Genomic DNA, 25,288 nt, shown 5'->3' with positions numbered 1-25,288 from the left:
CTTGACTGACAAAAGTTTGCTGTCTAGTAGAAAATTACAGACCAATCTCTTTATGCTGCGTCACCTGTAAAGTCATGGAATCAATTATTAACCAATCCATTATCCTCCACTTAGAGACAAACAGCCTACTCTCTAATAAACAATTTGGTTTCAGAAAAAAACTATCTTGTAATCTGCAACTCTTACACTGCAAAAACATATGGACTACACAACTCGATCAAGGCAAAGCAATAGATGCAATCTACATAGACTTCTGTAAAGCCTTTGATTCAGTGGGTACACGACAAATTACTACTAAAACTAAAATCTTATGGTATCTCTGGACAACTGCATAACTGGATAGAAGCATTCCTGTCAGACAACAAATGGTCAAAATTGGGAGTGTCCTATCAAATTCTGTACCTGTCAACAGTGGTGTCCCGCAAGGCAGTGTTCTGGGACCAACTCTCTTCATACTCTACATAAATGACCTCTGTGATCATATTAAGAGCAGCTTGGCTCCGAGTAAATGGACGGCTATCATTTGTTAGGAAGCTAGGTTTCATCTGGGTGCCTGGTTGGGGTGTGTTTGAGCTGGAGGTATCAGAGGGGATCTGTTTGTGCCCAGGTGTTTGCCTGGCTAGTGGTGTGGAGATTTTTTTTGTTTGTGAGTGCAGGCTTCCAAATAATTGACAGTCTGGTGGAATCATCTCTTCTATTCATGCTTTCAGGTCTCTTTTCAATCTCTATGGCTTCTCTGATAATTTTGTGGCTGGGGTTTTCTATAGTGGCTAGGGTTTTGGTGCCATTGAAGTTGATGCTATGACCTGTGGCTTTCATGTGTTGGACTAGTGAGGAAGTGTGTTCCAGCTTTTTGACTGAATTTTTGTGTTCATCCAGGCGGGTACTTATTCTTCTATTGGTCTGTCCAATGTATGTGGCCGGGCATGATGCGCAGGGGACTTCGTATATGCCTTGGTTTTCCAGGTCAATTTTATCTTTGGGGTTTCTAAGGATGGCTGCTATTTTTCTGTCTGTTTTGAAGGCAGTCTTGATGTGATGCCTGTGTAGTATCTTACTGATTTTGTCTGTAGTACCTCTTATGTAGGGCAGGACAGCTGTTCCATAGGTCTGTTCATCTTCTAGGTTTCCATTATGTCTCAATGTGTTTTTGTGGATCAAGCCGGTGATTTTGCTTTTGTGGAAGCCATTGGCTGTCAGTACTTTAGTCAGGATGCATAGTTCAGTCTTTATGTGTGTCTTGTCTGCCAGGTGTTTGGTTCTAGCAATTAGTGTTTTGGCCATGGAGTTTATCTGTGCTGGGTGGTGGTGGGATTGGGCGTTGAGGTAGCGGTTGGTGTGTGTTTTCTTCTAGTATATGGTGTGTCCTAGTGTGCCATCTGTTTTTTTGTAGATTAGTACATCTAGGAATGGTAGTTGTTTGTTTGTTTCCGTTTCCATGGTGAATTTGATTTTGGGGTGTGTGCTGTTTAGGTGTGTTAGGAAACTTGAAGAGTATTCTCATAGATCTCTTAAATATTATTTCTGATGCATTTTATTTCTGCTGTGTAGTTGTGCAAATGTTCCTATCCTTCTGGACACATTTATACATATATACTATATCATAAACAGAGGCATACAGCTGTGGGTGTGAGTGTGTCCAAAAGTTATGATGGTAGCTACAACTGTAGAATTAAAATCCCACCCCTATTTTTATGTATGTTGAATATGTACTGTACTGTTATATATCTTAAAAGTGGCTTCAATCACACTGTTCTAATTTATCATTATTTCGGTTTAAAAAGCCATCTTAACTTTTTAGATTCCTCTTTAGATCATCCACATTCTTTAATTTATATGAATACAATGCTCATATCAGAATATTTATTACAATACAAGTGGGCCTGATGTAATGACTGGATAATATTTTTATTGCTTGTAAAGAGACATACTGTTAACTGCTTAAACAGTTAGTATCTAATGGCAAAGCTCTACAGCTGTTATCAGAATATAAACTGTACTGAGATAATATACTTGTCAGAAATATTTTACCCATTCCATTCCTAGAGTTCCCTAAGAACAGAAATAAATCAATAAAAACAGGCAACCGTGTTTTGCATTGTTGATGAGAAGTGAACTCCGTGTTATAATTCTGCAATCCCAACCTTTGGTTTCTAAAATCATTTGTTGAGTCTTACACAGAGGCTACTTTTAAGCAACCATGTGAATTTACAGCTTTCTTGGAAAGACAAGCTATGAAGTTATTTAGATCCTTATAGGATTCACCATATTCCCAGGGGTGAGATTCTACCGGTTCGCACCTGTTCACTAGAACCAGTTGTTAACATTCTAAGCAGTTTGGAGAACCGGTTGTTAGAAGAAACGACTGGCCTAATCCTTTAAGGAAGGCAGGAAGGAAACATTCTGGTGTTGCTTACAGAAACTGCCTCTCCATTAACCCTTATTACATTCTTGGCAGGACTAGACTTCCTGTCTCAGGAACATCTCTGGAGTTTTTCCTCCCTCTTTTGCTGGTACTTTGCTTGTGTGGAGTGACCATTCAAAGTTACAATGGCACTGAAAAAAGTGACTTATGACCATTTTTCACACTTACGACTGTTGCAGCACCCCCACAGTCATGAGAGACCAGGCGAGGAGATGCATGCCTCGATGTGAGTGATATTGAGTTGGCCACACACAGCGAATAACATGGCCACCAAGCCATGTCCACCCAGTCACATGACCACCAAGCCACGCCCACCACCTAAGCCACACCCACAGTTGTTAAAAATTTTAATCCCACCCCTGCATATTCCTGACTACCGTTTAAATTGCAGTGCATTCTCCATTTGATACAGCAATTGTTCATTTCTAACTTCACAATCAAGCAATCCTTTATTCAGCATAGTGATATTGTGATAGATCAAATATTCTGTGTTAATATCAGATATCAAGGGTTTAGAGAGAACTTGAGGATGACTTGAAGGATTGGAACTACAACTACTATTGGTCCAGATAATTGAAGCTAGGGAAGGAGAAAGAGAAAGAAGGAAGAAGAAAGGAAGGAATATTGGAGGAAAAATATAATCAATCATCAGCAGTATGCTTTGAAAACCAAACACTTCAAAGAAAGTAGGTTCAATGAGAATTTCATAAGGATTGTTCTTCATAACAAGAAATAACCAGGAAACCACCATGCTTATAAGCAGCATTTTTTCTACACTGCTATCTTATATTTCATGTTTGTATTGATTTGTTGAAATACTGCCTTTGAATTAAAAGTTATCCTGATATCGTATAAATTTACCATCTAAGTTGTTAACAAAATCTAGTTCACTGGGCAGCTTTACCTCATTGTTAAATACACAATCAGACTTCCATTCCAATGAAAAAAAGGATTTCCTTCTGTCTGTTGTAACTGATAGAAGAGAGGAAACTTGTTAATGTTCCTGTTTTGAGTAATCCATTGTTTTCCTTTCTCCAGATCATTTTCATACTTACTATGCCTCTTTGCTTTTTCCTTTTAAATCTGCTGACATTTGAAGCTCAGTCAAAATGCTGCTCCTTCTAAATAGTTAGGACTAAGAGATTTACATCATGCAAAGGCTTTCGCTCTGTTCTCGTTTAACTTCACAGTTTTTTTGGACCCCATTTTTAGTAGGCGGTGTTATTTTATCAAACTGAACACTTCACTTCCCGCTTTTGAGCAAAGAGATTTCTTCTGCAAAAACATGCCAGGGAAAATTCTTGGATTAGTCCTGTTCATCCTAGCAACATGTGCAACTTTTCCAGCTGAAGGGCAGGAAAGTGAGGTGAGTTTTCTGTTCTCTGAGGGGTAAAAGCTGCAGTCTGCTCTGACATTTTAACTTGGAAATAAGCTCTGGTGAACTTGGGAAAATTAGCTTGCTTTTCAGGCAAAAGTTCAGCACTTAAAGGGGAGCAAGATGTTTGAAAAGATGATGAGTTGAAAGAATAAATATTACTTCAACTGAAGAAAGCATTCAGCTTCCCACTTAACTAGACCTTACAGCTGTGTCTATCCTTGCACTATATGTATGGTTCGGGAACATACATGTATAAGATTGCAGAGTTGATGCATTTTAACGAATTAAACAATTAAGGACTTTCCATTAGAATTAGAAAGTTAGATCAAGTGATTTGGCAATTCCTTTAGCCTAACCCAACTATTTTTAGTGTAAATATTTGTAAAAGCTGAATAATTCCCCCTTTTCAATTATTCTTATTTAAACATTGATAAATGTATGGTCTAATTCAAGATGGCAATAGGGCAACCCCCTAACATTCCTTGAAGTCTCACAGAGTAGAAAGAGTAAAAATTTCGTCTCCCTATCCCCCCCCCCCCAATTTGGGGTTTTTAAGGAAGCTAAGGGGGAAAATGCATGCCTTATAGCTTGCAAATACTTAAGACACCATCTCACCATTCCTTGACCCACCAAATGGACCCTGGCCCTACCCACTTTTGTTGTGGGATCTTGGCAGGTTGTGGAAATTCTATACAAGTCTTCTCTACAAGTGAACCTTTCCAACCATGTTTTTATTTAATTCAGTTTTGTGAGATTTCTTCTCCCTTCCTCCAATATATTAGAAATCTGATGGTCCACCAGAGCCTGGCCTAAAAGATCACTGGGAGTTGGGTGGAATATACATTTTAAATAAAATTTTAATAAATTTTAAACAACAAATTATTATATTGGTTGCATAATCAGCTAAACGTTTAGAGTGGGTTTTGCATTTTTATTCATCTATTAATCCTTCCCAAGAATCTGGGATAGGCAGATGATGTATTATTTTTATTACAGTTGGTTGCACAATCTGCCAGATTCTTCTTCTTCATCCTCCTCCTTCTCATCCTCCGCCTCCATCTCATCATCATATTTCAATTTCCAGAATTTATTTTGACCTCTCAGTCCTTCCACAATAATTTTCCATAATGAACCAAGAATTATAATTTCAGCCACATAATTTTAGGAAGAGAAAAATAATTTTATTCCTGGTTGTAAACAACTCAGAATCATATCTCCTTGCCAATCTATTGCTGTTTACTCAAGATCTGTTTTTAAAAAATCACATCTTGAACAAACATTTATGAAGATGGAATGGATCAAAAAGTAATTTAATTATTGATAAAGATCCTAATAGTGTAAGTATTTTTTTTAAATATAGAACAGTTTTGAGTGAATGTATGTCTTCAGGCCAGTCAATTGTTCCCACCCCACCCCACCTCACTCTGTTGTGGGGAAAATAGGAGGAGGAAGGAGTATTAAATATGTTTGCCACCTTGAGTTATTTATTTATAAATAAATAAATCTCTAGAAGTCATCAGAGGTGGGACAGAATTATATAGGACAATGTAATTGGCCCTTCTGAGAAAGAAACTAAGGTTATGCAGCAATCCAGTTTCAACAGGAAAAGATGATTTTGAGAAATCTGGATATGTTCAACACATTTGTCATCCTTTGTCTTAAAACAGGGATCTTTTCTTGAGATCACACAGCTGCAAAATAGATAACCTTGGGTGCTCTATGAGCGCATGTACAGTTTGAATCATCTTTTCCCTGGTGAATCTGGATTTCTGAGAGCATTTAAAGAACTATGTTGAAACTGGGCTTATCTAAATTTAAAGACCTTAGAAGAGGATGGATTCCAATAACCCTCCTCCCACCCAAAAAATCTGTAGAATGATACTGTGTTCATATAAATGTACAGAACAGGAAAATAAAATGGAAACTTCATTAATTATATGTTCCTAAACATGGCTTTATAATAATACGAATACTATTAAAAGTGGCTAAAGACTTATTTTTTACAGATGTCCTGTTGCTAAGTTCAAAAATCACAAAAAGAGAAAGGGAATCACATTACTGTCTAGTGCTTAAACAAACAAATTATTTTACCACACAATAAACTCAAAATGTTAGGAATGTGTCAACAATAATGGTGTAGAGCAGGGGTCTCCGATCTTGGCAACTTTAAGACCTGTGGACTTCAACTCCCAGAATTCCTCAGCCAGTAAAGCTGGCTGAGGAATTCTGGGAATTGAAGTCCACAAGTCTTAAAGTTGCCACGGTTGGAGACCCCTGGTGTAGAGGGTTCAAAGATGACTGGGTGTAATGACACTGGGCTTAAGAGTCTGAAGAACTCTGATGTTGTCATTTATTGCCTGCAGTGAGGAATAAACAGCAGATTACTGAAATGACTGAATGGGATTACCTTCCAAGTTAGAACATTGAGACAGTATCTTAATTTAATCCAGTAACGATTTGTATGTATAGTTTTGTTTAAACTTTTTAAAGTTAACTTTGGTTTAACCCATTTTAATGGGTTCAAGTGTTTGTGATCATTTAGAGTATATTTCTATAACAAATGGACTAGATCCTTGCACTTATTGAAAAGTGCAGTATAGCAATAGGAATGGAGTTGGCATCCACTTCCCAGAGAAAGCTCAATTATATCAACTGCTGGAGAGACTTAACAGAACCAAATAACAGAGTTGGAAGGGACCTTGTAGGTCATCTAGTCCAATCCCCCACCCTACACCATTTCTGACAGATGGCAGTCAAGTCTCTTCTTGAAAGCTTCTAGTGATGAAGCTCCCACAACTTCTGAAGGCAAGCTGTTCCATTGGTTGATTGTTCTCACTGTCAGGAAATGTCTCCTTATTTCTAAGTTGAATCTCTCCTTGATCAGTTCCCACCCATTAGTTCCTGCAACCATTCATTGTATGTTTTAGCCTCCAGTCCTCTAATCATCTTTGTTGTTCTTCTCTGCACTCTTTCTAGAGTCTCAACATCTTTTTTATAGTGTGATGACCAAAACCGGATACAGTATTCGAGGTGTGGTCTTACTAAGGCTTTATAGAGGTATATTAATACCTCACTTGATCTTGATTGAATCCCTCTGTTAATGCAACTTAGAATTGCATTGGCTTTTTTTGGCTGCCGTTGCATACTGTTGGCTCATCAGTGACATGCTGGTCACATTCAGAGGAGTCATTCCTTCACAGAGTTACATTTGTCTCTGGATTAAGAACAGGGACCTTACTACTATGGTCAAATATGTAGAAGTAAGATATGTAGAAGTGAGATCCAATCTATTTTTCCTCAAAAAAACAACAGACCACCAGAAAAGATAAATACCTTGCTCCAACCTCTTATCTGCTCGCTCACTGCTTCCCTCCTCCAAATTCCCCAGACATGCTTTCCCCCCCACCCCTTTTCTTCTAATGTGCTTCAGGGTTCTCTTATCTACTTTTGAACAAAACCAAAATTTCCCCAGTGTTGGTGTAGTTATCTGAGTGAAAGCAGATCTCTGTGAATGGTGGGTGCACCCTGTTTTTGCAGTTAAACGTATCAGGGTCCCAAAATTTGTTAGTTATGGCCTTACTGTCATGGAGCTCATAAAGCAGAAACATCTGGGCTGAAGAATGGGGAAATGAAAGGTTGTCTGGGTTTTGTTACAACATTGTTGGGGAAGTGCTGCTGACTGAGGCTAAAGTGTTGGCATGGGGGCATCTTTTCTGTGCATGTTGCAGAAAAGCCAAAATCAGTAATTCATGAATGTGGATCAGTTTGTTTCCAGAATCTCTGGGATTTCTTGCACTATAGTTCCCATATTTCTCAGCTGGCATGCTGATGGGGCTGGGCAGTCCAAACCATCAGACAATGTTTGATCAAGGAAGGTTGGCATGCATTAGATATGGATTGATCAGAACTATTTCCAAATGTCTGTCACTTGGCTTTTATCTCTGCAGATAAGAAATGCAACAGGTTTGAAAACCTGTTGATGTTGCTAGTTATCTTTTAAATGAGTTATGGAATTGTGCATCTCATATAAGAATTATCATCTTCCCTTTTTCCAGTTAAAATCAATGCGATGTGACCGGAAGTTCACATATAGAAAGAATACTGTTTGCACTATTTGCGTTGCTCATCCTGGGCCGATGGAATGCCCAAGTGGATGGATGATAAATAATACGACAGAGGAATGCAGGTAAAACATCCTCTTTTCTGTCTCAGTGTATATAATGTATTTTAGAACAGGGATTCCCAATGAATCAAAGGCACTTTGCTTAATGGTAAAGCCATAGGGATGGTTTACACCTACGGTAAAATAAAGAAGAAAAAGCCCATGGCCAGTCCCAGTTAATAGGAGACAACATCTGTCAAGCTTCTACTTTCTGTGCATGCAGAATTTGAACCTGGATTGTGATATCACATCAGATACATAGCAACCCTGATACCAAAGGCTTGGAGGTTTCTATGTAAATAATACCTTCCATTATGTGACAGAGCTGACTTATGTAAGTAACCACATCTGGACAGTGCTACTAATTTCCATTTTGAGATAATTAGAGTGGAGTAAAGAAAGAATGTCAGATTATGGCCTGTGGCAAACTTTAATCACGTTATTTAGTAATTGAAACAAGAATAAACATATTTGTTTTCATAAGTAGGCAGGCAAGCAGGCAGGTAGATAATAATGGAGAGGTAGACAGGTAAATCACCCATTTTTTAAGTGGCACCCATTTTTAACAATATAATAGAAGTCACATCTTAATATCTGTAGTAAACTGAACCTTGATTTACATATAGGGGTGGGATTAAAAAATCCTAGCAACCAGTTTGCTGCCCAGTTGCTGGTGGGCGTGGCCTATCAGAATCTCCTGTTTCCAGCTTCTGGTGGGCCTCCAGAGCCTGGGGGAGGCTGTTTTTGCTCTCCCAAGGGTCCTGAGGCCTCCCCTGGGCCTCTGGGAGGGTGAAAACAGCCTCCCCGGGCTCTGGAGGCACGCTGGAAACAGGCCTCTTTCTGGACTTCCAGAAGGCCCATTTTCCCCCCTCCCAGAGCCTCCGCGTGGACCCTGCACTTACCTCCATTGAAAATGGGCTGCCTGGAGACTCCTGGGAAGGGCAGGGTGGTGTGGGCCAGCCAGTCAGTTGAAATACTGATTCAGCGAACCAGATGTAACTTTAATATCTGGTTCACCCAAACCGGTCCGAACCGGTAGAATCCGACCCCTGTTTACATAGCTGTAGAGTGGAACCTAGACTTTCAGTGCCACTGAAGAAAAATAATATTAATTCAAGTGTATGCAAAATGTTTTGTGGTATATAGGGAGAGTGAGACTGAGCTGTTTAAGATACCTCTCTGGCTTAGAATGGTAATCGGGATTTCTTATGGCTATGAGGTACAAATCAAATTCAGGCAATCTTTATTTATTTACTGTACCAATCTTTGCTTTAGGGTAGCCCTTGCTCACAGTTCATGTACTGCAGTTGTGGGTTCTATGAGTATATTAAAATAACTGCAGACATAATCAAATTTAATGTTAATTCAAAAATCAAATAAGCATCTTAGTAATTTGGGGACTTCAATCTGAATGCCAATAATCGCTATGAAAGATGCTAAAATTCTTGGAAACTACGGATATACACAGGTGTTTTTTTTTCAATAGATACTAAAGCAGCCTTTACATTTCCTTATATCAATAATATATTTGATACTGGTTGTCATTTTATAGTACAAAAAAATAATAGTAAAGTTTTTATTTTAATCTGTGACTGTAATAAAATTCAATCTATCTGTTCATTTATTATTTATCTATCTACTAGCAAATAAGTTTCCTCTTATTTTTGAATTTAAAGTGGATCATTTTCTCATAATCTTTTAATTTTTAGTCTAGTATTACTCAAATTACAAATTAACATCCATGCTTTTTTATTGGATGCTGATTTCCTAAAGTAATAGTTATGTTCTATTATGTCCTATTCCTCATGTCTACCTTTTGAAATTAAGCTCCAGAATAGTCTAAATTCTTAATATTTTGATGCCAACCCATTTGCAGTCAAACGTATCTAATTTATGTAGCTTTTGAAAACCAAAACTGCACAGCTTCTCATTGATATTGAAGTTGCTATAACTTGATTTACAGAAACAGGGCTGAAGTTTCAGGGCTTAAATTATTTTTGTACTTTTAGTATCTGTGGTGGAATTAATTTAATTTCCTTTATGATTTTCAATAATTCTCAAAGTCTTTTTTTAAACTGAGCTTCTGGTATGTGGATTAAATCTTTTCAGTTGTAACTTGGATGGTGACACGTTAACTTTCTAAGTTAGCTTCTCCCAATCTGGAGAGGCTTTCAGAATTTCCCAGCCAGCAGTGCAATTTTTGAGAATCCTGAAGTTGAAATTCACACATCTAGAAGGAACGCAGATTGGAGAACATTGTCATACTGCTAAGAAATTGGTAAATTGATAGCCATTAGCAATATGTGTTAGGGATAACATTGTTTACCCTAACTGGTTTGGGTAAAAAATAATAAATAAGTTATCATGGTTTGTTGGTTAAAGTGTGTGTAACTTTAACTACAAGAATGTAATTAAGGGTGTGGTTGTAAAAAGCACCATAAAAGAAGCAAGTCAATTGCAGCTCTCTCTCTCTGGCTTAATGATCCCTAATTACTGGATGGATTGATGACTGCGTTTTTCCTTACTGGAACGGAGGAGAGAAAGGAGTGTTGATTTCTCAATGGAGAGAAGAGATAATACGGACTGATTTATTGTAAGTGAACTGACATTGGCTATTCAACACGGATTTTGCAAATTGAGTATCCCCGACTGGACTGACTGAAATGATACATGACTAATGGACCGTTTATTTTGACTATGCTATAATTCCTAATGGAATAAACTATATTTTTGATAGCACAAGCGTATCTGTATTTTTTTACTGCTTGTTAACTAAAATACAAACTTATCTCACACATTTACCTGTCTGCCTATCTGACTACGCTACACATTCTGTTTAGTTTGTTTTCCTTAACACTTGTTGGGGAATTCAGGCTTAACACTGGTTATGGGCCCAGAGACTGCAAAGTCAGTTTAACTAGGATAAAAAACAGGTTTATGTAAAAAGTGAGATTTTGTGTTGTTACACGTTACAGTAAACAGACAGCTGTGTTTTTATTAATTATAGTTTTATATCCATATATTGAAACATGGCACAAGTCAGTCTACAAAGTTTGTCCCTTATATCCAAGCTGGATGGAACAAACTATGTTTCATGGTCTATGAAATGTAGTCTACTTCTACGAAGAGAAGGTCTGTGGAACATAATTGAAAATCCACCAAACGTAGAGGAATGGGATACTGAAAATGAGGAAGATAGTCAAAAGATAGAAGACTTTAAACAGAAAAATGAACAAGCTCTTTGCATCATAGGACTAACACTATCTGATCAGCAACTTGTTCATATACACGGAGAGCAAACAGCTGTTGGGTGTTGGCAAAAATTGAAGAGGATTTATGTCCGAGATAACATTGGTGCTCACATAAATCTAACACGGAAGCTTTTCCGGACGCATCACAAAGAATGGTGATATGCTGAGTCATTTGAATACTATGAAAAGCATTTTTCAAGAACTGCACGAGAAGGAGCTTATTTTCTCTGAACTACACCAGGTCTACATAATTCTATCTTCATTAGACGAAAGTTTTGATCACTACGTAACTTCCCTTGAAATTTTACCTAAAGAAAGCCTAACTTTAACTGATATCACTGGCAGATTGATTGAAGAGGCCAGAAGAAGGCTTGAAAGAGATCAGTTAAGGAGGGAGCAACCTCAAAAGGAAGATAATGAACCTACTGCATACGCAATTAAAAAGTGTTTTAATTGTGGAGGAAGAGGACATTTGGCAAGATTTTGTAAGAAAACAAAGTGCCAGAATGCAAGTCAGAATACTGGAAGTCATCAAAGAAAAAATAAAAATTTTGAGTTAGCCATGTATAGTAATGGAGTTGTAAAAAATAATTTATGGGTGGTTGACAGTGGAGCATCCCACTGTATAACAAATGATAACAAAAAATTTGTAAAAATGTCCATGAGTTCACAGCATATCTCATTGGCAAACGACTGGAAAATGAAAGCAAAAGATGAAGGTATTGCACATTGTTCTTGTATAAAAGAGAACGTAAAAATGTTATATGTACCTCAACTTAAATTTAATTTGCTTTCAGTTAGAATGTTGGTTAGATTAGGATACGTAGTTACCTTTAGGGGAGATGCTTGCTTAATTGAAAAAGAAGGTAAGAAAATTACTGCATCTTTAAGAGGTGAATTGTATGTGTTAAATGATAATGGTTTAGAGGTGGCTAACACGGTTTATGATAATAAGAAACCTCATGATGAATGTATTCACTTGTTACACTGACGGCTAGGTCATTTAAATTTTAAAATGATTAAGAGAACTGTTCAACTATCTAAAAGAATAAGTTTGAAACCTTGTAATAAGTATTTGCAATGTTCTGCTTGCAATCAAAGCAAAAGCAAAGTCATACCGGCAAATAGAGTTGATGGATTTACTACCAAAGAGCCTTTAGAGGTAGTATTTGCCGATATAATAGGTCCTAAAAAACCAAGTGTAGGTGGTGCTCGATACATATTAAGCATAATGGACCACTATTCTAGGTATGGTTTCTGTTTTCTAATGAAGAGAAAAACTGAAACGTACCTAAATTTCTTTAATTGGTTAAAATTTGCAGAGAGGAAAACTAAAAAGAAATTAGTAACTCTTATAACAGATAATGGTGCGGAATTTACAAATAATAAATTCCAGAGTAGACTTAGGATGGCAGGTATTCAACATAAAAAGTCTGCACCATATAGGCCTCAACATAATGCCTTTATAGAGAGACAAGGCCAAACACTGCAATCAATGGGACGGACTATGTTGTCTGATTCAGGATTACTTGACAATTTGTGGGGAGAAGCTATAATGTGTGGTAATCACATATTAAATAATGTTGTTAATTCAACAACAGGTGAATTACCATTCACACTGTGGCATGGTAGGAAACCTGATTTAAGTTACATTCACACATTTGGTGCACCAGCATGGGTGCATATCCCTACACAACTCAGAAACAAAGGACAGCATAGAGCTAAAAGATTATTTTTTGTTGGATATTAATCAAACCATAGATCTTATAGATTCTGGGAACCAGGTACATCTAGAGTATACTGCAGTGCTAGTGCACAATTCCTAGAACATATAGGATGGAATAGATTAGAGCAAGATTCAGATAATGATGTAATTATAGAACCCTACAAGAGGCAGAAAGAAAAGACTAGTCATAAGAAAAGTCCAATTAAAGAAGAAGTCCACGAAGAGCAAATAGAACCAGAACAAGAGGGAATAATTGATCAAGAAGAGATAGATAATCAAGAACAGGAAATAAAGGAAAGTCCACCTGTAAGTCCTGTAATACCTAGACGCACAACACGTGTAACCAGACTACCTGAAAGGTATCAGGCAAGTATAGTTTGCCAAGTAAATAAAGTTCCTACTAGTATAGATGAACTTAGGATGTATCCTGTAAAGGATCAGGAGAATTGGCAAAAGGCAATGGAAAAAGAGTTAAATTCATTAAAGGAAATGAAAGTATATGAAGATACCAAATTACCTCCAGGAGAAAAATCCATTGGGTGCAAATGGATATTCAAAGTAAAGACTGGAAATAATGGGACAGTTACTTATAAGGCTAGGTTAGTAGCTCAAGGATTTAATCAAAATGCATTTGATTATGATGAGGTATTTGCACCAAATTTAAAGGCTACAACTTTAAGAGCAGCTTTAGTGTGAGCAGCTAAGAAGAATTATATCGTTAACCATTTAGACGTAGAAACTGCCTATCTACATGCACCATTGCAGCATACAATATATTTGAAAAAACCAGTTGGTATAAATGATAATAAAGCAAATAGCAATGATTGTTGGAAACTCAAAAGAGTCTATATGGATTGAAACAATCTGGCTATGAATGGAACCAATATATTGTGAAAGAATTAAACAATATAGGGTTTAAATCTGGTTTAGCAGATCCATGTATGTTTAAAAGAGAAAATAATGGAACGGTGTCATTATTGTTATTATTTACAGATGATATTGCTTTGATTACTAATACCAATAATGAAGCTACTGAGATTATTTCATTATTAGCCAAAAAGATAAAATTAAAGCATTTAGGTGAAATTAAAAAGTATCTAGGATTGACAATTAACAAAACCAAAAATGGATTTAAAATATCTCAAGAAGATAAAATTTGCCAATTAATTAAATTGTATAAAATGGAACTTTGTAAGCGGCAAAGACTCCAATGAGTCAGGAAGTTTGCCAAACTGATGCTCAAAGTCCCAAATTCGATAAGACCATCTATCAATCTTTGATTGGTAGCTTATCATATATAAGCAATTGGTCAAGGCCAGATATTGCTTATAGTGTTAATCAGCTGGCACGATTTAATAAAGATCCACATCAATGTCATTGGCAAGCATTAAAGAGAATTTTAAGATATCTTAAAGGAACAATGCACCATGCATTGTATCTAGAGCCAAAAGGTGATTTGATTCTTAGTGCCTATGCAGATGCAAGTTTTGCAACTGACATAAACACTAGAAAATCAACATCTGGGATGGCTATATTATTTGGTAAGACACTAATAGGGTGGAGGTCAATCAGACAACAGCATATCAGCTTGTCCACGATGGAAGCAGAATTTTCATGTCTGTCATTACTATGCACTAATTCTGTACAAACAGTTATTATTAGACATGGGTATAACTGTTAAAGATTCCATTATTGTGTACGAAGACAACCAGGCAGCCATACAATTAGCTACTAATATTGCTGTAAAGACTAGATCAAAGCATACTGATTTAAGATACTTAAATGTTAGAGAATCTGTTAAAAATGGTCTAATTAAACTAGAGTACTGCATGATGGAAGAAAACATTGCAGACCAGTTTACAAAAGCTCAAGGTGTAGTAAAATTTAAAGAGAGTTGTAACAATTATGATTTAAAGGTGTAAATGGTTATATTATTATTATATTATTATTATTACCCAAAAGGGGAGAATGTTAGGGATAACATTGTTTACCCTAACTGGTTTGGGTAAAAAATAATAAATAAGTTATCATGGTTTGTTGGTTAAAGTGTGTGTAACTTTAACTACAAGAATGTAATTAAGGGTGTGGTTGTAAAAAGCACCATAAAAGAAGCAAGTCAATTGCAGCTCTCTCTCTCTGGCTTAATGATCCTTAATTACTGGATGGATTGATGACTGCGTTTTTCCTTACTGGAACGGAGGAGAGAAAGGAGTGTTGATTTCCCAAAGGAGAGAAGAGATAATACGGACTGATTTATTGTAAGTGAACTGACATTGGCTATTCAACATGGATTTTGCAAATTGAGTATCCCCGACTGGACTGACTGAAATGATACATGACTAATGGACCGTTTATTTTGACTATGCTATAATTCCTAATGGAATAAACTATATTTTTGATAGCACAAGCGTATCTGTATTTTTTTTACTGCTTGTTAACTAAAATACAAACTTATCTCACACATTTACCTGTTTGCCTATCTGACTACGCTACACATTCTGTTTAGTTTGTTTTCTTTAACACTTGCTGGGGAATTCAGGCTTAACAATATGTAGTCGAAAAACTGAGGGATCTTAAAGGTTTATTCCATGAAGAGGAAGGATTTCTTGGCAGAACAGAAAGATCATCCTATGCAGGCAGCTTAGTTGCCAATGTAAGAATCTTCTGTTGGGTATGTTTGCAATGTTTAATATGACTGAATGACAAATATGCCCTACTATGGTGTGCTGATGTCTGCTGGCTCCTGTTTTAAGCCATGAATGGTGTAGCTATAGGAGTGAATCAGTAGCAGCAAACAGTTGCATTTGCTATGCTAACCTATACAAAGGCTTAGCATTGTATGTAAATAATACTGATACGACAAGGCACCTCATCTATTGTTGAACCAAGCTGAAGTGTATAGATAAAATTATAGAATTGGAAGGAGGCATTTTGGACATTGGGCTCAACTAACAATTCAACACAGGCTTACAAATTAAAGCATCTTAGATAGATGGCTGCTCCATGTTCAGCTCCTGCTTGAACACCTCCAATTCATTATCCATGCTTTTCATGAGCAATTGTTTCTACTATTTTATTGATTTATTCATTAACTACTTGTTTTTTATTTAATTATTCAATTAGAATTTGCCTTTTTAAATCTATTATTCTTTTCACTCTGTTCCTGGGCTCTGGAATAAAAATGTTTTTGCTTTTCTTTAAAGTGACATCCTTTTAGGTTTTTGAAAGTACTTCTTATAAGTTCTTCTTATACCTACTTACATGCTTATGTACATATGTTTATGTGTACATACCTATACGCACACATACACATATCTATACACACAACTGAGAACCAAGAATAATGGAAGTAAGGCCAACAATGGTGGATCATTGATTCTGGGCAGCCAAATTGGGATCAGAAAAATGGCATTGCTATTTCTAGTTTTACCTTCAAGGCTGATGATGGTGATAGAAAGTATTTCCAGATCAGATTTAGGCTTTTCTGTACTATAGGTATTGTTTGAATATATTATCTTATACAGTGATAGCAGTAATAGCAATAGCACTTAGACTTATATACTGCTTCATAGTGCTTTACAGTCCTCTCTAAGTGGTTAACAGAGTCAGCAACTTGCACCAACTTGCCCAGCAACAATCTGGGTCCTTATTTTACTGACCTCAGAAAGACGAAAGGCTGAATCAACCTTGAGCTGGTGAGAATCAAACTGCAGAAGTAGCCTGCAGTACTGCATTCTAACCACTGCACTACCAGTAGTTCCCTTCTGATAACAGTTTTTGTGTCTGAGCATATGTGTGTTTTCCTATTTCAGATATACAGTAAAACTGGGTAAGAACATCCTGTCTATGTTGGGGTGCACTTACATCTGCACGAAGGAACATAATGAGAAAGAGTGCTGCCCTGGATACTGGGGTCCTGAATGCTATGGTAAGTCTTTGACTATAGGACACATATCACATAGTCAGGGAGTCAAAGGTTCATAGGATGGTTTGGGAAGCATGTTTTGATTGACAAGCTTTTGGAGTTTGTATGTACTGAAGCCATGGAGCTCTTGAAATCCAGTAAGGAATAAGGATTTAAACACTGGGCCATACAAAGACAGGCAGCATCAGTATGCTATATATGTGGGGAAAAAATACCTTCTCTTCTTTTGTAATAATTGATTTAATCCATTTACAAACCACCCCCAGTTGCCACATATTGTACAGGCAATGTACAATGTTGACATACAATAGCAAAAGGAAATCAAACAAAAAACCACATTGCAGGCATAACACAGCAATTGCACATTTGACATGCAACAGTCAATCCCAGGCAAGTCAATATGCAAAGAAGGGTCTCCAATTGTAATGGCATCTAGGACTGACCTTGGGAGAAAGGAAGAAGAGTCTTAGAGTCAGACAACAGTCATATAAGAGGCAGTTGAGCCTGCAGAAGGAATGTAGGGGGCATGGCAAATGTGTCAAAAGGGACTCTCCTTATTTTCTTGATCTGTGAAGATGAGGGGAAAGAGATGTACTTTTAGATTTTCAAGATTCTGTTATTCTGAAGGAACCAGATTTCAGGAAGGATTCCTGTTATCTTGGATGGCCCAAAGAAACAAAATTAGTGCTTATATGAATAGAGCTTTCTCCACAAGACCATTGAAAAAAAGAAGCAATGGGCATACCTTGTTCATGATGCCTTGCAATGAGGATGCACTTGATTTAGCAATAGCAATAGCACTTAGATTTATATACCACTTTATAGTGCTTTTACAGCCCTCTCTAAGTGGTTTACAGAGTCAGCATATTGCCCCCAACAATCCGGGTCCTCATTTTACTCCTTTTACTCGGAAGGATGGAACTCTGAGTCAACCTTGAGCCTTGTGAGATTTGAACTGCCAAATTGCAGGCAGCCGGCAGGCAGCAGAAGTAGCCTGCAGTACTGCACTCTAACCACTGAGCCACTGTGACTCGTTTAATCAAAATAGTATGGGAGTGACACAGTTTTTAAAACAATCTAAGTATGGGTAACTCTCTTCCTCTTATAGAATGCCCTGGTGGATCTGAAAACATATGCAACCAACATGGAACCTGCTTGGATGGCATTGGGAAGAATGGAACTTGCATTTGTAATGTAAGACTGGGTTTACTTTCTCCAAGAAGGTATTATTACTAGCAGTAAGCTAGACAGTTTATAGTCAAGAGCTTTCTTCTGGTGCATCATTTCTATGGAAATTCTCAGTCATCCATGGCTGTTTTCCCAAAGTTGCTTTTTTTCAAGAGGCAACTGGACTTCCTTTTGGGGGGGGGGTTGTAAATGTTTTGTTCTCATCCAAGAAGCTTCTTTAGCTCTGACTGGAGCTGACTACTCTTAGTCCCCCACACCCCATTTTTAAAATATTTTTTTGTAAGATTTTGTTCTTTTTACCAAAACATTCATGCATTATTTGGCAACTGGGTACAAAGGGCAACTACTACTTATTATGTCCAAATAGGATAATCTATTACATTGCTGAATTTCTTTTATTGAACAGAGGGGTTTGTAATTCAGCCAGCTTTTCTCCTGGATTCTCTTGATTACAAATGGAAAGAGGAATTGTGGATGGAGCATGCGTGGGCTTAGAAGAAAGTTGATTCAGTTCATCTCTCTTCTTTATGTGTGTGCCCTATTCTGGAATAATGATTAAATGAAACATTTACATTACACTGACTGTTCATTTTATGATCTGCATTGCCTTAAGTAATTGATCCTCCTTTCTTCTAAACAGTCTGTTACTTTTTTAAAAAAAATCTATTGTTTATACAGTAGTGACTTCTTGAAAGAACAAAGGAGATTTAATTTTAATGTTACCAAGGATGCAAATTGATGATATATGTGGATAAATTCCTTGTATACTGTGCATTATCCTACAGAAATAAATCATTGGTGGTCTTCCAGATGTTACTGAAACACACCTTCCAGCGTTTGTTAGCAACATCAGTGAAAGATCTGCAGAGAGTTGTAGTTCTGCAGCCCTTGGAGGACTATAATTCCATCAGCCTTATTGTTAGGAAGCCCAAGATCTTCCTTCCTTCTTTCCTTCCTTCCTTCCTTCCTTCCTTCCTTCCTTCCTTCCTTCCTTCCTTCCTTCCTTCCTTCCTTCCTTCCTTCTTCTGTCTTAGTTGCCTCTTATGGGACATACAAATGCCATTGTAAAATGTTGATCTCTTTAATTTCTTTAGGCAAATTATGGTGGCTTTGCATGCCAAGATTGCAAGGATGAGAATCATTTTGGCCCTGACTGCCAATCTGGTAAGCATCTCAAGCCCAGGATGTCACTGAAATGAGTCAAGTTAATGTCTGGTAGTCAACTAAAGAACCATTTGAATGAGCTGATGGGCAAATCGTAGGCACATCATAATAGAAATGGGCACTATAAATCATTGTAGAATGTACAATGAGTTAAAATGTTCTGGGCCAGGTATCTGATGGATATGGATTGATTTCTTAATACATTTGGAAATTTTCACATTACTTTTGATATCCCTGATCTGCAGAATACAGTGATAACTCAGAATAGCTGACACTATAGCTCCTAAGTGCCTTCTCACCAGCAGAGCTTTATTAGCACCCTGATTTATGAAGCAACTGAGGATAACGAAGTGAATTGGTAGAAAATTGGGGCACCCAGCTATACCACTCTAGACCTCAATCTCCAAGGAAACTGAATATTCTCAAATACTACCTAGTATCAATATTGGGTAGAACAGGCTTAAATTAATTCCAAGCAAGAAAGAGGTATATTGCTAAAGAAAAGGGTGAACTCTTGATTATGTACCAGAAAATTGTTGTTGACTCCTAACAATCACATAGACCATGGGTGTCAAATTCATGTCATCATGGCGGCATCATGTTACCATTGGGGCTTTTTCCCCCTTCGCTAAACCGGGCATGGGCATGGTCAACGCGTGACGCATCCAGCTTGTGGCCCAGGAGTTAGACAGCCTAGTCATAAATAGACTTTCCCATGACAATCCATCCCTAATCTGATCTTTTAGTGATGCCCTCATCACCAGGGTAATTGAGTCCATTAATCTTGCTCCCTGTCTTGCTATTCCATTTTTTCTGTTATCTTCTGCTTTTCCCAGCATTATAGATTTTTTAAGAAAGCTATGTCTTCACAGAATGTGTCCATAATACAATAATTTCAGCCTTATCATTTGTGCCTTGAGTGAGAACTTTGGGTTGTTTGTTTGATGTTTCATTTGTTTGTCTTCTTGGATGTCCACAGTATTCTTAGGAGTTTCCTCCAACACCACAGTTCAAAAGTGTCAATACTGTTGCTATCCTGCTTCTTTAAAGTCTAACTTTTGCTTCCATTCTATGGCATATCTTGATTTGCATGATTCTGAACTTTGTAGGTACAGACATAGCATTTAAATATCTTTTAAAGGCCTAGTCTATACTCATATTTCTTGGCTATTTGTTCCTTTACTGTTGATGGTTGATTTTAAAAGATGGAAGATCTCCACCAATTTGATTTCTTTTTTGTCAATTTTAGGGCTAGTTGTTCTACCTGTTGTCATTAATTTGATCTTCTTTATATTTAATTTAAGTCTCTTTTTGCCCCATTTTTCACTGTGCCGCATGGCTTTTATTACCAGAGCTTGCAGATCCTTTTGCATTTTAGAGTAACTCTTAAATAACATCGTTTTTTCTGGTTATTCTTCATGAAGATTAAAATGCTCCTGGATCTCCAATCATCACTGGCTTTTCAGAAGCTGGCTGGAAAACAAGGATGTTTATTCTTTTAAGACCAATGTATCAATTTTCAATCCTTTCTAAAACAGTCATATAGTGGCAGTTGTCCATGCTTCAGTTCAAAACAATTAAACTTGCAAACAGCTATGGAAATTGTAACTGATGTGAGGTCAGGTGGCTGCTGATTGGGGCAAAATATACAGTTAACACAGTGCTGGAATTCAAATAATTTAATAACTGGTTCACCCAGGTTCAGGTTGGCTGTTGTAGGAGGCGTGGCCGACCCCCACCTTCCAGCTCTGCCACACATGTAGGATGAGCCTCCCACAACAGCCAACCTGACCTTGGGCAAACCGGTTGTTATATCGCCCCTCTCCCGGCTATCAAAGTGGATCCTGGGCACTACGCTGCAATGGAGAAACGGGAAACAGAGCAGCCAACACAAGGGGAGGAGGAGGAGCAGGGAGAAGAAAGAGGGAAAGCAGCCTTCTCCTTCCCTCCCACTGGCCACTCCGTTACTTGTTTCTTCATTGCAGTGCAGCACCCAGGATCCACTTTGATAATGGGTTGGTTTTTTTTGCCTAAATTGGTGCGAATTGACTGAATCCCACCACTGAGTTAACATGATGCTTGTAGTGAAAGATCCACACTGGGTTGCCTAGTAGGCATAGTTTACAAGATAATATTGACCTATTGATCTAAATACTACAAGGCTTAAATATTAGCCAGGCCATCTCCTCTGCTATTAACTTGCACAGTTGTATAGATGATCAGCAAGACCCTTTTAAAAATACTCCTACTGTCAAAATGCTGACAAAAGGCCATGAACTGCACTCATAGATGGGTTTAGCTCTCATTCTCTCTGTATTTACAAAGATTTTCATTTTAACTACATTAATGACTTATTTTTACTTTAATTCTATTAATTTTGTTGTTTTGCTTTTTATATACCTTTATTTTGAGAACTTACTTTTACTTTACTTTGGGAGCTCAAGATAGGATGCACAATGCTAATTTTATCTCTCCAACAATAACTCATTGAAGAAGATTGATCCAAACCCCAGTGATTGGCTCAAATGTAGCCAATGAGCTTCATGGTAAAGCTCCCAGCACATTTTTAGGGCTACATTAATGATTGCAACATTTTTTATAAGATTCTTAAGTATGAATTATTTAATCCTCTTCTCTTGCTTAGTATGTGAGTGTCAACATGGAGTTTGCAACCATGGTCCCTCTGGAGATGGAAAGTGTAACTGCTATGCTGGCTACAGTGGCCCCAAGTGTGACCAAGGTGAGTGCACATGAATTTATCTTTTACATTCCTTTTGTCTTCAGATCTCACCATCAGGTTGTTTTAGAAATAACTAGCATAGCTTGGACATCATCTGAGACAATCTTTTTTTTTTTTTTTTTTTGCTAGACAATAAATAGCATGTTAAAGTTTAGGAATAAACGTCTATAGAGATTCTCAGTCATCCAGGACATGGTTGTCCCAAAGGTACTTTTTCAAGAGGCAACTGGACTTTCTGGTTTTTCTTTGGAGATGTTTTGCTTCTCATCCAAGAAGCTTCTTCAGCTTATTTAGGAATAAATCTTTAACAGGTATTCAGGACAGTCTGAGCCCCATACAGTATTTATTTTCTGGGTTGATAATAAATAAGAGAGGAAAAGAGATTTTTAAAAATACTGACTCTTGTTGTTCGCCCTGTACACACTCATAGAACACACACATGGGGGAGGGAGATATCTATCTCTATCTCTATCTCTATCTCTATCTCTATCTCTATCTCTATCTCTATCTCTATCTCTATCTCTATCTCTATCTCTATCTCTATCTATCTATCTATCTATCTATCTATCTATCTATCTATCTATATCTCTATCTCTATCTCTATCTCTATCTATCTATCTATCTATATCTATATCTATATATCTATCTATATCTATATCTATATCTATCTATCTATCTATCTATCTATCTATCTATCTATCTATCTATCTATCTATATCTATATCTATATCTATATCTATATCTATATCTATATCTATATCTATATCTATATCTATATCTATCTATCTATCTATCTATCTATCTATCTATCTATCTATATATATATATATATATATCCCTCCCCCGTGTGTGTTCTATGAGTGTGTACAGGGCGAACAACAAGAGTCAGTATTTATATAAACATATATATATGTTTTCTGAGGTTTTCGCGGGTATTTGTATGTGGATCTTTGGTTATTCGGGTTTTCTCCCGCGTAAAAATCCCGTGTCTCATCTTCTACTACCACACTTCCATGTAGAAAGCAGACTCACACCCACGCAGAAGATGAGACACGACCACAGACCAGAAGCCACACCGCCGCTGCATCACTACCTGCTTCAAACCCCTCCGACCCATACATGAAGCGAACGGATGCCCACCATAAAGATGTGGCACGACCACGAACGTGAAGCCAAACAGCAGGATCACAGCTCACCAGCTCAAATCCCCCAGCAACTAAGACTAACCTGAGCACAACCAAGCCCCCACCTGAACAGAACACACCCCCAGCCAATCAGAACACAGCCGACCCCCCAACCAATCAGAACACAGCGAACCCCCCAACCAATGAGAACACACCCCCAGCCAATCAGAACACAGGCAAGCCCCCACCCAATCAAGTCACACCCCCACTAGCAGTTAAAAGGAAGAAGCAGCTGCAAGCTCACATTACTCCAAGAAGCACAAAGCCAAAGACACAAGCCTGAAGATGATGAATGAGACTTCATCAAAACGTCACCTAGATACTTCCAATTTTACACGGGAGAAAACCCGAATAACCAAATATATGTATATGTATATGTATATGTATATGTATATGTATATGTATATATGGCATTCAGCTTTGTTCAGGTATTTTCCCACGTCATTGTAGTTGTGCTTTTAAAGTTGTAGCAACGTTTCGGCAGAATCTCATCTGCCATCATCAGGCTTCTGTATAATGTTCATCTGTGAGTCAGACTTTTACAGTGGTTTCAGATTTAAATTTGGGGCGGCCTATTGCTGTGCCAGAATGGTTTTTTCTTCATCCTGATTGGTTGGGAGTCTTGGTCTGTGTTTATTGGTCTTGGATTTTGCTGTGTTCTGCTTGATTGGTGTTTGTAATATCTTCTGCCTGTTTTGTGGCTCTTTTTGTATCTTGATTGGCTGGCAACATTGTATTCCCTTATTGGGGGCCTTTAGTGCAGCTTGGCTCCGGGTAAATAGACGGCTATCATTTGTTAGGAAGCTAGGTTTAATATATATATAATTTCTGCTTGCTGCCTATGGGCAGACAGATTAGTTATACAGTGGGAGAGCAAATTAAAAGCAGTAGAGTGGAAGATTTATTACATGCTATTCTGTGTGTAAATAGTGCTTTTAATTAAATTTCTAACCCTGGGGAGTCTGTTTTAAAATAGACAAGCTATAAAAAGACAATCAAAATGGAACACAAAATATAGTTCCAGTTTTCTGATGAAGACACATCTAAATGATTGGAATCCTGTGAATAATTCCTCATAAATCCCTCTGCATAATCGACATGCAACTTTCAAATACTGTAGCTATGGAGGTAAAAGATACTTTCATGTTCTTTAGAGGCTCTAATTTCAAATAATCATCTTTTGTGATTCCAGAAGTTCCTGATTGTGGTGGTGTAATCTGTGAAGCCAACTCCCTTTGTGTGGTAAAGAATGGGAAGGCTGAGTGTGACTGTATTCCAGGCTACAGGAAAACTGGGATTCATTGTCTCGGTAAGAGGAAACCGTGAACCTTTATGTAGCATGTTAGAGCATTTCAAAGTACTCCACACGTGTCTTCTTTTTAATTCTTGTAAGCAGAACTCATACAATGAGATCTACAAGAAGTAATAGAAAACATTCTTCAATGATTCCAGCCATCAACCATGTGTCCTTCCAGAGCATTCTATTCCAGTCTTTCCTAACAGTGTTGAGCTAAATTTCACTCATTGTCAATTAACATACTAAGGCATGACGGAACAAGTAGTTCAAAATACCTGGAAGAAGTCAGGCTGGATAAATTGTTCTATATCATTCTCATTGCCAACTGATTGTTCATTTCTCCTCCCAACAACATTCAGCATTCTACAACCACTAAGTGGCTCCTTCTGAAAAGTTTTTTTGTGTTTCTATGAAACTCAGCCTGTTGATGCTCCTCCTTGTACAGGTGGTATTGTTCTGGATAAATAACACTTCAAACGTCTCTAATTGTTGACAATATTTTCTACTTCATATGGGAGGCTAGTCTTCTAGAGTAGTAATTTATAGTGTCTCCGTGCCATTGCTGCAATAGTAAATCATTAATGCAGTTTATAAAGACTATCACACATGGATCACACACCCTCTCTCTACCACTTGACACCTCCTCCTCATAAAAATATCACAGATAGGGCTTTGTTTTGCATATTTATTTTGTCACTGGGGAAACTGGCTCTCTGCCATGCAGCCTGCTTCAGCCTGCAGACTGCAACCACAGCAATTAAGAGAACCAGAAAAATGCCTTACATTTTATTTTATTTTATTATTTTAATCTTCTGTTTTACCTTCACTGGAGTGAGTGGCCATTGTTA

At 37.5% G+C, this 25,288-nt stretch overlaps 1 protein-coding gene across 1 annotated transcript in view; it reads left to right on the top strand.

The window, feature by feature from the left end:
* Positions 1–2,833: 2,833 nt before the first annotated feature.
* The window catches only part of STAB1 (stabilin 1), a 148,002-nt gene continuing 125,547 nt past the window's right edge, over positions 2,834–25,288 (top strand). Inside the window, exons 1-7 of the mRNA XM_026683543.2 lie at positions 2,834–3,791; positions 7,859–7,989; positions 16,755–16,870; positions 17,976–18,061; positions 19,150–19,219; positions 21,864–21,959; positions 24,336–24,452. Of these exons, the coding sequence (XP_026539328.2) occupies positions 3,711–3,791; positions 7,859–7,989; positions 16,755–16,870; positions 17,976–18,061; positions 19,150–19,219; positions 21,864–21,959; positions 24,336–24,452 (697 nt within the window). The 5' untranslated portion in view covers positions 2,834–3,710. The remainder of the gene's footprint in view (positions 3,792–7,858; positions 7,990–16,754; positions 16,871–17,975; positions 18,062–19,149; positions 19,220–21,863; positions 21,960–24,335; positions 24,453–25,288) is intronic.

This window comes from Notechis scutatus, chromosome 2, assembly GCF_049901735.1.
Source record: "Notechis scutatus isolate UNSWTSFEM ecotype Mainland chromosome 2, rNotScu1.2, whole genome shotgun sequence".
Lineage (NCBI taxonomy): Eukaryota > Metazoa > Chordata > Lepidosauria > Squamata > Elapidae > Notechis > Notechis scutatus.
The sequence above is the reverse complement of the archived record's forward strand: the minus strand, read 5'-3'. Positions and strand labels throughout refer to the sequence as shown.